Genomic DNA, 14,514 nt, shown 5'->3' on the forward strand with positions numbered 1-14,514 from the left:
AAATCAGTAAATTGGCTGTTCTCTGTTAAAGGGAATGATTCATACATTGTCTTCTGCCTCTGGTTAGGGGTGCAAACACCCAGAGTCTAAAGACTCATTCTTCAGTGCAATAGTAGTTATAAATGCAGCAAATGTTCTTCAGCCCATCCCTAAAAATCAGTACAAATATCTACTTAATTTTATTTCACTGGAAATTAGAAAATTTTCATAGCACAATAGAATCAAAATTAGGAACATTTTCCTCAATGTCAGCCATTGAGTATATTGGGTCCAGATCGATGTGCTTATTGATTGATCAATATACTGGCCACTGCAACAGACAGCTGGAACTGACAACCGGAAGCGACAGATTCAAACCACTACAAATGCCAGAGGAAAGATCACAGAAGCACTTCACAGGAGGCTCCCAAGTACTGAGAATATCACCTAGACAGGGGACAAAACGTCTGCAACACAAATTCCCAGCTCGGCGAACAGAACCTCAACAACGAGAACCCGAGCTAAAAATCTTCTCACAAACTTTGAGAATATCGTTAAACGTGCAAGTAATGTTCCCAGCAATGGATGAAAATTACCTTCGCAATTGACTTGGATAAATAAATCACACTTCAAAGTTTGTAACACTTATCCTTTTCAGTAGTTAGGATGGAACTAGTTTACTCGAAGATCCGTGCTGTTCTGAACATTTTTTATATTAGTGGGAGCTGGTCCATTTTTCAGTATTTACATAAACCTCAGCTGTAAATTCTGCAGTTGAGTATCCATAAGTCTATATTCAAACAATATTCATCTAGCAAAAGATGTTATTTGTTACTGATGCATTCCATATGTTTGATGAATCATCATTCATGTTTCTGATCAATGGGGGCAAGGAACAATTGAAAGAAAATGAAGCTGACTGTTACTTCATAGAGAAAAAAAAAATTTTTGTCTCCAAGTCCTATCTCTCAAAAATGGGAATGGCTTAAACCTGCACTTCTTTCACTGGCAAAGATTAGTAGGTGGTGGTGGGTGGGTATTGGATTCAAGCATAATGATGCTTTTTCTTTTCAGAGCCACCTCCCAACTCAAAGAAGCACATCGATCTGCATTGTGCATTTTTGAATTAGTGGCCTACTATTAGTTTTTGCCTTAATCAGAATTTAACATTTTGCCCATTTAAGGTTAAGAATTGTGTTTTTATGGAGGTATAGAGAGCTCAATACACAAGATGGAAGGCCATTCTTGGTTCAAGTGACAAATCTGCAGGTACAAGATTAAAAGAACAAATTCTCCCCCCAATATTCTGAAAATTGGAAAAGAATCAGTGCATAAAAGCGGACAGCTGTAAACAAATTGAAATGTAATTGTGATTTGATAAATAAAAAGTAGGGGACTAAAAATGACTTCTCTATATTTCACTTCATTTATTTTCAGGGAATGGTGACCTCTAATGGTATTTTCAAGTATGACCATGTTCTATTTAGTTCAGTAACAACAGAAGGTATTAAGAGTTGTAATTTGTAGAAAATACTTTACACATTAACCTTTTTCTTTAATACTGCCCATTAAAAAAAAAACTCAAACATTTAAGAGTGACTCCATATCTCTCAGACAAGTATTATCATGAAGTTTTCATTCACTAGATGAAAAGACCAAACTTAACATTTAAAAGGAAACCTTTCAGAATTGAAAATGTTTCATGGTACTAAGTAATGATGATACTTGGACATCAATTGCAAAGCTGAATATTGCAAAGCAGATTCTGTAGCAAGTACTCAGGATAAAGTGAAATTTGCAAATATCTTCATCTTAGTGAAACTGCATTAAACATGTTTGTCAGATCAACCAATGTGCCACTGTGCTGTGGCTACAAGTAGAGATGAGCCTCCAGGGTACAGCTTCAAATGAAAAGTGAAATCATGTCTCTCCAGTCATTCCAGAAAATCTTGTTTCAATTATTTGAATCTCCAAATTTATTCCATGAAATTAATGTTCCTCACAGGAGAAGAAAAAAAAGTCTTTCCACTATCCAAAATTCCAAAATGATCAATCCCATTTAATAGTGTAACCACCATGATTTTACTTGCCCTGTGCAGAACAGGTTACATTCTTTGGAAGAAGGACTGCTCAAATACATGTAGAGACCTCTAAATGCATTATGCAGATCGCACCTCACCCCCTCAAAAGAAATGCGAGAATCCATTCAAAATAAGTAGCAGAGTGGAACAGGTATAACAAATGACTGTTTGGTCTGTTAGATCAATTTACTTAAAACAGCTGGAAAATTTAAAACATAACTGCAACATTCAATTTGTTTTTTCTTTAAATAGAAAAAAACACCAGTGAAACATATTTACAGATCACAGTAGAAATACAGTGAGCTAGAACAATGACACAAGGCCTCTTTGCAGACAGATGACAATACTTCCAATGGTTACTGTCTGCCAATAAAAGGGGAAGGCAATCAGCTCACAGCTCATCTTTGTCATAATCCTCAAGATCCACATCACTTAGATCAATGTCATCCTCTGCTGGCATCTGAGAAAGATTAAAAAAAGGACTCATTTGGAGTTCTGATAAGTACTCAAACATTTAATTGTCTCATACAGATTCTGTTAAAGCCCACAAGTTCACAGGGAAAGGGAAAAACCTGATACTTTGTTTGGGAAGGAGGCAGTAAAGAATAAAGAGAAGACTTTCGATTGTGTATTGTTACAATTTGCTAAATGCATACTTGCATACAGTTAAAGACGCATCTTGCTCTATACTCCATCTGAAGAAGGGCTTATGCCTGAAACGTCGATTCTCCTGTTCCTCGGATGCTGCCTGGCCTGCTGTGTTTTTCCAGCACCACATTTTTCAACTCTGGTCTCCAGCATCTGCAGTCCTCACTTTCTCCTACTCCATCTTTTCAGCAAATTAGAGTTCAGATCCAATTGTATACAAACTGACTAAAATGATTGGTAGCTCATTATGCTTTACCATTTTAGTACATATCCTTAGAGAGCACTTATGAGCCTTCATTTTTAGTGAAATGATTAGCTAGAAGTGAGGCATTTTGTTCCACTCACGACAGCCATGTTATTTTACTACTTGAAAACATTGTATCGTAGTAGGACTGCAAATTTACAAAATTTAAATGAATACACACCTGAAAATAAAATTGCTCTGTGCCACTACCACTGAGCTAGCAGGCCCAGGTTTAAGTCCCACCTGCTCCAAAAGGTAGATTCTAACATCCCTGGACAGGGTAATTGAAAGAAAAACTCACCTGACCATCCTTGCCATCCCATTGTTCTACCACATTAATTTTCGGGAATGTGGCTCCTTTGACAGGAGACGTTGAGCCCCTTCCAACTGACAGCTCCCTGCAAGGAAATTGACATCATAAGCAGCTCAGTTGGAAAATTAAATGAATAAGCAACTGAAGTGTTAAAACAGGATTATTTCAGAAAGAGTTTTAAAATTCACAGACTAGTCTTGTAACACATTTTATGCACACCTCAGCTGACAACTACATTGCCAAGAACAAGGAGCACATTAAAAAGTGCTGCAATGAGAGAGAGAGGGAGAGGGATTAAAGTCCAGAAAGTTCTAATGTGTCTTGTCTGAAGATGAGGCCAAGAACTAGTCTTCAAAAAGAACACAGTCATATCAGAGTTTTTACAGACTGGGCAAATAAAAAAGCCAACTTAAAAATTCCATTGGAAAAATGGTAAATAATGAGAGAAATAGCATGCACTCGGGCCATGAATTGTGTATAAGCGAGCTACAGTTTGGTCCTCTGGAATCTTTGGATGAGAAATTTATTGTGTGGTCATGATTTTAGACCCTTTATAGCAGTTCTGAAACAGAAAAAGTTGGTCTGTGATTGGCAATTTCTTATTGAAGCCTTCCATATCCACTCTGACAGATTACTACATGGTTGTGTAAAGAACATGGGAAAAGTAGTTCCCGATTTCCAGTTTGATTGAATGTCAAACACAATTACCTAAGAAATTCATTGATGCCCTGTTCACTAAATGAGCCTTTCAGCAGAGCATATTTCATCTTCCTGGCATTAATTGTAGCCATTGCTGGGTAGCCAAAACCACCAATACCCAAAGAATCTTCAAGTTCTACCTGAGCACCTGCCTCAGTCCACAGCCAACTGAAAAAAAAACAAAAAAAAGCAAAAAGCAATTACTGCAAGGAATTCAAATATGTAACAGCAATTATTAGTATAATAGAGATTCAAGCTTTCAGTTCATTCATTTATATTTTATATTTTAACAGTAAATCAGCATATTAAGATTTTAAACATCTGATTAAGGTTTCCATTTGGAAAAAATTTAATAAATATACATACCCCCAGAACTTCTTTTTGTATTTGTGGGCCATAGTCTTCAGTACTGCCAAATATTCATTTCGTCCAGAAGCCCCTGTAAACAGATGTAACTAGTTACTTACATGGTCAAGTAGAATGTATTCAGAGATCATTTTCATTTTTAAATGAATGGGCTGGCATTCATTGCCAAAGACTGAACCAACCTCAAAGAAAACAAAGTATACGATTTTTCATGTCTTTAACCCACAAGATTAACACAGATAGGCTTCACTGACCAGTCATCTTTTCCTACTCATGGTTTCAATGAGTCTCATGCAACAGTAAGAACAGCTAAAGCCCACCTGTATCCAGAATATGTGGCAATACAGCAACAATACATAGTTGATGGTCATCACACGTCTTCTTTAGGATCTCTTCGTTAATAATCTATTTTATCAAAAAGAAAGACAGAAAGTTAACTAAGGCATGAATTTATTCGTACTTTTATTGGTCCTTGTCAAATCTGAAAATGGGAGTGTAATCTTGACTGGAGCAAGATTCAATAATTGATTACCAGAGAATACAGAACCTTTTGTATACAATTAATTTGTTTCCTCACACTGTCTGGGGTCTGGTGCTGAGTGCTGAGGATTACCACCTTCGGAAAGGCAAAGAGCTAGATTGTGGCTTGAAGTGGGCAGCTGCAGTCAGGAAAGTTTCCTGATTAACCAAACCAACCCCACCAGAATGGATGATTTTGTTCTATTTACCACAGAAGCAGACTGCAATCATGGGATGGTCAATTTTAACCTAGTTATTAGGTCATTTAGCTCAAAAAATAATTTCTATCACAGCTCTCACTCTTACACACTGATTGTCATTTGTGGAACACGTCAAGCCTTTAAATGACAGTTAATCTCTTTCAAAGTCAATTCTATCAAAGTCAACAAGCTAGCTCTTTGATTTGCTCTTTAAATGTCAAACCATAACCTCAACATACTGCTGCAATAACTGTAGATTTTGAATCTCAGCCAAGCATTTACATAACAACTCTGGAGGAATGTCAACAAAACTCTTGAAATGTATAAGGGAGTAATAAGTTTGTTTCTAATACCCACAAAACAGTCCAGAAGCAAGCCCTCTGAGGGCTTTCTAGAAAAACTGACAGTTGCAGCATTTGACTTGCTGGCATTTACTACCATACTTCTTTTTTCTTTCTGTAAATAAGAAAAGGAAAGCGCCAAAGCCAGACATACAACTTTGTAACAATTGCACATACAAGCGCAATTCTTTGGTTAAACCCAAGTGAGATGCAGAGCAACAGGAGCCAGAGAGTGTCAGAGAATACTTCCATATTGTGAACACGGTTAGAGGCAGTCAGTCATCACTACCAGAACTGGGCTATCAAGTGCACCAACTGGTGAGGTCAGGACCATAATCACAAACTGAAAAAACTGAAGGGAATGAAATACATTTAAGCAGTTTGACTTTCCAGTCTACTCCGTACCTCATGCAATTCTGGAGCTGGTGCATTTTCAGCAAACAATTCAAGAGCACGAGTGACAATATCACTTTTTGATCTTCCACCATCATAGTCATATGGACCATCTTCATCTTTGTGGAATACTTTAATAGTTGGATAACCACGGATCTGTGAGCAGAATCAAAAAGGAACCTTTGAGCATTCTTCCCAGATTAACATTTAGTATGTTTATCTAGTTTACATACTTAACAGTTTGGCAACTACACTCTACAAAAAGAAAACACGCACAGTTAGAGGAACAACAATAACAAACATCATAGTCTCTGGTCCCACTTCATTGTGAGATGCCTGTTTGGTGTGGCAGGCCTCCTTTCCTCTGACCTGGACAACCGACTGGATGGTTAGTACAACTCGGGTTCCTTATGGGTCTTTTTCACTAGAATCCATTCACCTGGTACAGTTCAGGACCTCCCTCTGGCAGGTCTTTCCAGGCAACCAATACCTGTGAGGAAGCAGAACTCACAGCATCGGTTACTATTTTGAAATGGGACAACAGAGCGTAACTCGTGACAGTTGGCAGCATAGTGGGAGTCTGTAAAAGTTGGCAGACTGATCCTCTGCTGCTCTGCAGACTTCAGTCAGAGCCTGAAATTCTGCTGGCAGTGCAGATGCCCCAGGGGGTAGACTTCCAGATGTCATGAGTGCTGACTGTCTGCTTGACACTACATCTGGTTTTCCTGTGATTTATAGTTAATATCCATTCCCCACTTGCCTTTTGCATGGGCCACATGGGGTTGTTAGAGATACTGTAGGTTTTCAAAGTCATCTTTTCCTGTTTGGTTCAAAGTGGAGATGTTCTTGTAAAAGTAGCAGGTCCCGTTTTCAGTAACACGCAGTCATCTTGTTTATAACCCAGATGGGGTGGTCTTTTAGTTCTTTCCTTTATAGGGTTCTGATGGACTATGTTACCTGTCCATCATCAAAATGTAAATAGAAATTCAACTGGGTGAGGATATCCATTCTGAGGAGCAGCTAGGCTACAGGTTGTACCCAAATACAGATTACTAATTTGTGGGGCAAAGAGTGCTGGAAAGGCAGAGCCAGTCAGGCAGCATCCAAAGAGCAGGAGAGTCAATGCTTCAAGCATAAGCCCTTCATCAATAATGAGGCTTGTGGACAAAGGGGGCTGAGAGATAAATGGGTGTGGGGGCTATAACATCGGAATGCAATAGGTAGCTGAAGGTGGGGGTGAAAGGGATACGTTGGAGAGGAGAGTGGAGCAAATAGGTGGGAAAGAAGATGGACAGGTAGGACCATTCAATAGGGCAGCGTCGGGTTGGGACTGGGATAAGGTGAGCGGAGGGGAAGTGGGGAAACTGGTGAAATTCACTTCAATTCCGTTTGGTTGGAGAGTCCCATGGTATACGATTAGGAGGATTTCTTCCTCCAGGGTAGGGTTTGGCAATGGAGGCGGCCCAGGACTGGGAGGGAGAATTGAAGTGGTCAGCAACAGGACGGTGGCGTTGGTCAGTGAAGGTATCCCAGAGATGTTCTCAAATGATCTGCAAGTTGGCATCCTGTATCCCCAATGAGACCATCTACTGCATCCATTGCACCTGATGTGATGTGTGCGCAAGTACAGGTAAATTTCTGACTGATGTGGAAGGACCCTTTGGCCCAGGTTTTGCACTTCTTGTGACAGCAGGAGAAGGGAGGACCGGGGCAGGGTCACGGAGGGAATGGTCTTTCCGAAACTCAGATATGGGTGGGGAGGGAAATATATATATGTCTGGTGGTGGTGGCAATGGCAGAGGATGATGCGGAGTACCTGGGAGGTTGGTGAGGTGGAAGGTGGAGGACCAGGGGTGTTTCTGTTCCTTGTTGCGACTGGAGGAATGAAGTTCAAGACAGGGTTGTAGGAGATGATGCACGCAAGGGCATAGTAAACCATGTGGGAGGGAAAATTCCAGTCTTTGGAGGAGGCCATCTGGGACCTTCTACAGTGGAACTGGTCCCCCTGGGAGCAGATGTGGCGGAGGACTGGGATTAAGGTATAGCTTTTTTTTTATATACAGGAGGTGGGATGGGAGGAGATTTAATCCAGGGAGTTGTGGGTGTTAGTGGGTTTGTAGTGGATGTCCACCATGTTGAGTCAGTCCCCAGAAATGGAGATGGAAAAGGAGGGAGGTGTCCAGGTGAACGTGAGGTCGGGGGAAGGTGTTGGTCAAGTTGATGAACCGTTCAACCTCCTTGTGGGAGCACAAGGTAGTGCAGATATAGTCAATGTAGCGGAGGAAAAGGTGGGGAATGGTGTCTGTATAGCTGCGGAAGTGGACTGTGCCACATACCCGAAGAGGCAGACATAGCTGAGGCCCATCCAGCTGCTCATGGCTACCCTTTTGGTCTGGAGGAAGTGGGAGGATTGGAAGGAGAAGTTACTGAGGGGGAGGACCAGTTCAGCCAGTCAAATGAGTGAGTCAGTGGAAGGATACTGGTGGAGTCGATGGGAGAGGAAGAAATGGAGGGCTTGGAGGCTTTCGTCATGGCAGACAGATGTATACAGGGACTGGTCCATGGTGAAGATAATGCGTTGGGAGGGCCAGGGGAAAGAAAGTCATGGAGGTGGTGGAGGGCATGGGTGATGTCCCAAATGTAGATGGGGAGTTCCTGGACTAAAGAGTCAAGATATACAGAGATAAGTTTAGTGGGGCAGGAGCAGGCTGACAATGGATCGACTGTGGCAGTCAGATTTGTGAATTTTGGGTAGGAGTTGGAATTGGCGATGCAGGGTTCCTGCACTGAGGTTGGAGGCTGTGGATGGGAGATCCCCAGATGGACGAGGTTGTTTATGGTCTGGGAGATGATGGTTTGGTGATGGGAGATGAGGCAGTGGTTGAGGGGGCAGTAGGAAGAGGTGCCTGCGAGTTGGCACTTGGCTTCAGTGGTGTAGAGGTTAGTGTGCCAAACTACCACAGCATCCCCCCCACCCACCCTTGTATCAATAGCAACCTTAACACTTGAAATGCAAGTAAAGCTCTACATCAAGAAAGAAGAACATTATGCTTTATAAGAAGGTTTCCAAACATTAAACATGCAAGAGCTCAAGTTATACTACCTGCCAGAAAGCTAAGTGCTTCTGTCCACTTACCCCATACCGACTAGCTAGTAGTTGATTAGCTGTGGCATCCACTGCTGCCAATTTCACCTTCCCACCAGTCTGACTTTTCACCTCAGTAGCTGCCTCTGCCCACTCAGGTTCCAACCTTTACAACACAACCAAATTTTAAGGAAACAGTTAGATATTTCACGTGTTCAGTATTCTTGTCCTAGGTAATTATTTTTTAAAACTGCACGGTGTACTAAGCATATAACATAGTAGAATAATTATTCTGGAAAACTAAATCTTCAACACTACGAAAACTTATGGAGTGGATAGACGTGCAAATGTACACTGAAATTACATACCCAAAAAGAGGCATCCCCTTCACCCAACCCTACTCCAATTAATTTACATTGCTATTCAGACAATGACCCCTGATGACCAGTCTCTTAGGCAGAGGTTGTTTTCTAGTACACTGTTATCATTCTTCATATATTGAAGTGTCAAAATCAAATGTTTAAAAGAACAAGAACAAGCTCTTTGGCCCACAAGAGACAACATCAACAAGATGCCTTTTTAAACTAAAAATCTTGACTCTACGCTGTTTGTCTCTCTATTCTCTGCCTATCCATGTGAAGATGTCTCAAAAATGTATTGTATCGACCTCTATCACCAGCTCCTCTGGCAGCACATTCCAGGCACTTATCACCTTCTGTGAAAAACATGCTTCTCACATCTCAAAAACTTACTCCCTTTACTTTAAAAGGTATGTCCAGACTAAAGGTTCTGCCATTTACTGCACAACACTCCTCCTGCATTAGATCTCCCAAAATGCATCATCTCACATTGTCTGGATTAAACTCCATCTGCCATTTCTCCACTAAAGTCACCAGCCTCTCTGCTGCCACATCATCTGGCAATTCACCTCACTATCCACAGCTCCCCAATCTTTGCATCATCTGCAAACTTAATCAGGCTAGCTATATAAAGGCAGAGTGGCAGATGTTGTCTACATGGACTTTAGCAAGGCCTTTGGAGAGTGTCAGGACAGCAGATGCTGGAGATCAGAGTCGAAGATCGTGGAGCTGGAAAAGCACAGCTGGTCAGACAGCATCTGAGTTGCAGGAGAATCTATGTTTCGAGCATAACCCCTTCAACAAGGCCTTCGACAAGGAGCTACACAGTAGATTGAAAAGGTTAGATTACATGGGATCTGGGAAGAGCAAGCTGACTGGATACAAAATTGGCATCACGGTAGGAAATAGAGGATTGTGGTAGAGAGTTGTTGTTCAGACTGGAGGCCTGTGACCAGTGTGCCACAAGGATTGATACTGGGCCCACTACTGTGTCATCTATATAAATGATTTGGATCAGAATTTAGGAGACATGGTTAGTAAATTTGCAGATGACACCAAAATTGGTGGTATATGGACAGTGAAGAAAGTGAGGACTGCATATGCTAGAGATCAGAGTCAAAAGGTGTGACACTGGAAAAGTGCAGCTGGTCAGAAAACATCCAAGGAGTGTGGACATTTCAGCACAACCTCTTCACGGGGGCAGGGTGGGGGGCTCTATGAATGCAATAACTAGATGAAAGTGGAAGTGATGGTCATTGGTCAGAGTAGAGCCTGGAGCAGATAGGTAAGAAGGAAAATGGACAGGTAGGACATGTCAAGGTTGGAGGGTTGGATCTGGGATAAGATGGGGGGAGGGTCCCAAGGCAGAAAATGAGGCGTTCTTCCTCCAGGCGTCAGGTGGCTGGGACTTTGCAGTGGAGGCAGCCCAGTACTTGCAGGCCCTTGGCGGAGTCAGAGGGGGAGTTGAAGTGTTCAGCCACAGAGCGGTGGGGTTGATTGGTACTTTTGGAGATGTTCTGAAACATTTCAGAAGTTGGCATCCTGTCTCCCCAATATCGAAGAAAGTTACCTCAGTATGATGGGATCTTGATCAACTGGGCCAATGGACTGAGGAATAGCAGATGGAGCTCAGATTAAAGCGAGGTATTGCACTAAGACAAATAGGACAGGTTAGCGGTAGAGTCCTGATTGCCGTTATTGGCCACAGCGTTGAGTACAGGAGTTGCAAAGTCATGTCACAGCTGTACAAGGCATTGGTAAGGCCATATTTGGAGTACTGCATACAGTTCTGGTCACCCTACTATAAAAATGTTATCACACTGCAAAAAGTGCAGAAAAGATTAAAGGATGTAATGGAGATTGGAGAGTTTGGGTTAAGAGGAGAGCCTGGATAGGCTGGGGGGACTTTTGTTCCCTGGAATGTAGGAGACTGAGGGGTGACCTTCCAGAAGTTTCTAAAATCACAAGTTGCATGAATAAAGTAGATACTCCCCAGGGTAGGGGAGTCCAAAACTAGACAGCTCAGATTTAAGGTGAGAGGAGGAATTAAAAAAGGAGTGACAGGCAATTTTTAAAGAGGGTGGTACATATATAAAATGAGCTACCAGAGGAACTAGTAGCAGTAAGTACAATTACAACATTTAAAAGACATTTAAACAGGTACATGCATAGGAAAGGCTTAGAGGGATACTGACCAAAAGCAGACCAATGGGCCTAGTTCAGTTTAGGAAATCTGCTCAGCATGGATGGGTTGGGCCAAAGGGTCTGCTTCCCATGCTGTATAACAATTCCCTTCAAATCATTTGTACATCTAAAAACAAAGAACCGGGATCCCAACACGGATCCCTGCAGAACACCACTCATTCCAGATCTCCAGTCAGAAAAATACCCTTCCATCATTGCCTCTGTCTTGGAAGACTGACTTTGGATCCAATGTGACTTCACCTTCTCTATCAACCAAGAGGGACCTTGTCAAAAGGTCACTCTGCCCTCAAATCATCTTTGTCACTTTCTCAAAAATACTCAAACCAAGTTTGTAAGAGGATATTCTCTCGTCCTCTAGGACCTCTCCTGCATCTAAAGAGGACACAAAGGCCAATGTCAAGTTGCAGCACATGTATCTGAAGAACAGATGCTCATTACTGAGAATAATATGCAATATGATGCTATCAACTTCATATTTACTTCAAAAGAGTAAATTTCTTCAAAAAAATCTTACTGCTCTGACCCTTCACAACACTTCAGAGTAACATTGAACACTATATCAAAGGCAAATTTCTCTTCAATATGCTTTATGAAAATGATTGGGTACCTCTTGCAGTGCCCACACCATGGCGCATAGAACTCCACCATCCAAATGTCACTGCTGCCAATTACATTTTTGTCAAAGGTGTCATCAGTCAACTCGACCACATCTTTTTTACCAGATCCATCGCCACTGCTCTGTAAGTGAGAGGGACAAAAAAAAAAACTTACATCTAAAGAATGCAAGGGCTCAGTAAGGGAGCAAAAGGAGGAGGACTGGACAGGTGACAGATATATTCATTTCTGGTAAACTAATCAGGAAGAATGCAGACTTCTAGGATTAGTCAAAAAAAAACCCAAGTCCATCTCTGCAAGCTCTTCTGTGGGGTAAATGCTTTATGACCAGTCAGTGAAATCTAATCCAGAAGCAGCACACCAGTCGATGCGCATGCCCCAACCCTAGAAGAATTGGAGGCGGCCAAAGATTTTTACTCCTACCTTGATGAGCCGTTGTGCCATGTCAACCTGATTCTGATTGACTTGAAGGGGCCAGTGTTGGACTGGGGTGGACTAAGTTAAAATCACACAACACTAGGTTATAGTCCAACAGGTTTATCTGGAAGCACCAGCTTTCGGAGTGCCGCTCCTTCATGAGGTGATTGTGAAGGTTAAGATCATGCTCATAGAACTTATAAAGGAGTCCAGTGTCATGAATAATCCAAGATTGTTTACTGTGCCACATCTCCATTACACTGGACCGCTTTGGCTATAAATTCTGTGAGCATGATCTTAACCTCCACAACCATCTGAAGGAGCAGCATTCAAAGCTAGTGCTTCAAAATAAACCTGTTTGACTACAATCTTGATTCTGATTGGTGATTGCAAATCTGAACAGACTGTGATTAGCAAGGAAGGCTTAGAGATGACAAACACAAAAGGAATCCCCTTCCTGACAAAATGCCCAAGGCATGGCCTGGTCATAAACGCCCTAACTTGTCAGAGCAACAAATAAAAGACACCATGGCAACATCCTCACCCTGGACATTGATTTTATCATCTAAGATGGGACAAAGGAGCCAAAAGATGTTTGCAACACCTGTGCCATATCAGGAGTCAACGACAGCTGCATCACCTGATGTGTTTTAACTCCATCAGCCTGGTGCAAATATAATTAGTAATCCTTCTGCAAATAGTGTCAACACAGATGGACAATGTCCGCACAGCTGTTAAAATTCCCCAAAACAAGTTCTCTCTTCCAAGCTTCATCACAGCAAGCAGTTACCAGGACAGCATAGGAAGTGCTTCAAAGGCACCCTCAAAACCATTCTGCAAAGGTGCAATTTCCATTCTTGGGAATCTCTTACTCAACCACGCAAAGTGAAAAGATGCACCTGCAACTACTTTGTCTTGGCCTGGTGGAAGTAACCAATGTAAAGACACAGCACATAACAACGGAAGGAGCATATGAAAATCTGAGCATCTCACGCAATCACCTCTTCAAAAACTATCTGACTCACATGCGGCAAAGTGTACAGATCTACAATGGATCATTTCGTCACTTCACCATAACCCCAGATTGACAAAGTCATCCTGAATAACAACACCACCATGAAAAATCTAAAGACAACACATAGAAAGTGATGTTTCTATGCATAAAAAGCCATCACAAACATTTTACTGATTGGGGAGGGCTCAATATGCTTCATTGCAAGCTACAATACTTTAACCAGTTATTACCTCCAAACTCAATTTCAGGTTTAAAATGTAACAACTGACATCTGTAACAACAACAGTCTTCCTAATTGAGTAGGATCTGAATAAATGCAGCATTAAGCTCAGTGATTCCATGCTTTCTTGGCTCTTAGTTGTGCCCCTGATGGAACAAGGTTGGAATTGTTCCTTCCTTCTCCTCTCACACATCCCTCCCTCTTCCCTCCTCAATCTCCTTAAAATCCCCATGAAGCCCTCCCATTCTCACCTTGAAAGTCTGCACCTAGATCCCTTCTATTACATGCTTCCTCTTTCTTCTGCACTCTACTGGGCCATATTCTCTATCTCATAGCATTCTCATCTCCATTTTATCCTCCAAAGTACCCTTTTGCCTCTCTCAGAAGCCCATTTGTGACCCTCCCAGGGCAAAACAACAGCTCTCCACTCCCTCTCCTGGCATTACAAAAAGACAGATTCCTCCCAGCCTTAGTAAAACAGCTACTGGCTGACAGGTATTTTTATGTTGTGAACTGGTAGCTCAAGTGTGCTGTTTGACATTCATTCTTTGATGACAGATTTCTTGTGTCTCTACATGCATTCAGTTTTTAGATTTGCCTATTTAAGGTAAACAAAATACTTATCAGCACAAGTACATCTGTCAGAATAAATCCACTGAGAGAATTACCTTTCTGTCAGAAGAACTTGAGCTGCTCTTGCCTCCAAGTCTATCCCGGACAATTGACCTTAAAGAGTTAATGGCAGCATCTGTGATCCCTTGGGCTGATCTGGCACCTGCATGTAATCATTTAAAATTCAAGAAATACATTAAGAT

General features: G+C 41.7%; 1 protein-coding gene across 1 annotated transcript in view; it reads right to left on the minus strand.

Annotated features, from left to right (window-relative positions):
• Positions 1-1,931: 1,931 nt before the first annotated feature.
• The window catches only part of pdia6 (protein disulfide isomerase family A, member 6), a 21,610-nt gene continuing 9,027 nt past the window's right edge, over positions 1,932-14,514 (minus strand). The window contains exons 5-13 of the mRNA XM_043717444.1: positions 14,368-14,474; positions 12,040-12,170; positions 8,920-9,034; positions 5,796-5,939; positions 4,651-4,735; positions 4,331-4,403; positions 3,974-4,132; positions 3,254-3,350; positions 1,932-2,520 (exon numbers count right to left, since the gene is read on the minus strand). Coding sequence (XP_043573379.1) covers positions 2,452-2,520; positions 3,254-3,350; positions 3,974-4,132; positions 4,331-4,403; positions 4,651-4,735; positions 5,796-5,939; positions 8,920-9,034; positions 12,040-12,170; positions 14,368-14,474 — 980 coding nt within the window. The 3' untranslated portion in view covers positions 1,932-2,451. The remainder of the gene's footprint in view (positions 2,521-3,253; positions 3,351-3,973; positions 4,133-4,330; positions 4,404-4,650; positions 4,736-5,795; positions 5,940-8,919; positions 9,035-12,039; positions 12,171-14,367; positions 14,475-14,514) is intronic.

Source organism: Chiloscyllium plagiosum, chromosome 27 (assembly GCF_004010195.1).
Source record: "Chiloscyllium plagiosum isolate BGI_BamShark_2017 chromosome 27, ASM401019v2, whole genome shotgun sequence".
Classification (NCBI taxonomy): domain Eukaryota; kingdom Metazoa; phylum Chordata; class Chondrichthyes; order Orectolobiformes; family Hemiscylliidae; genus Chiloscyllium; species Chiloscyllium plagiosum.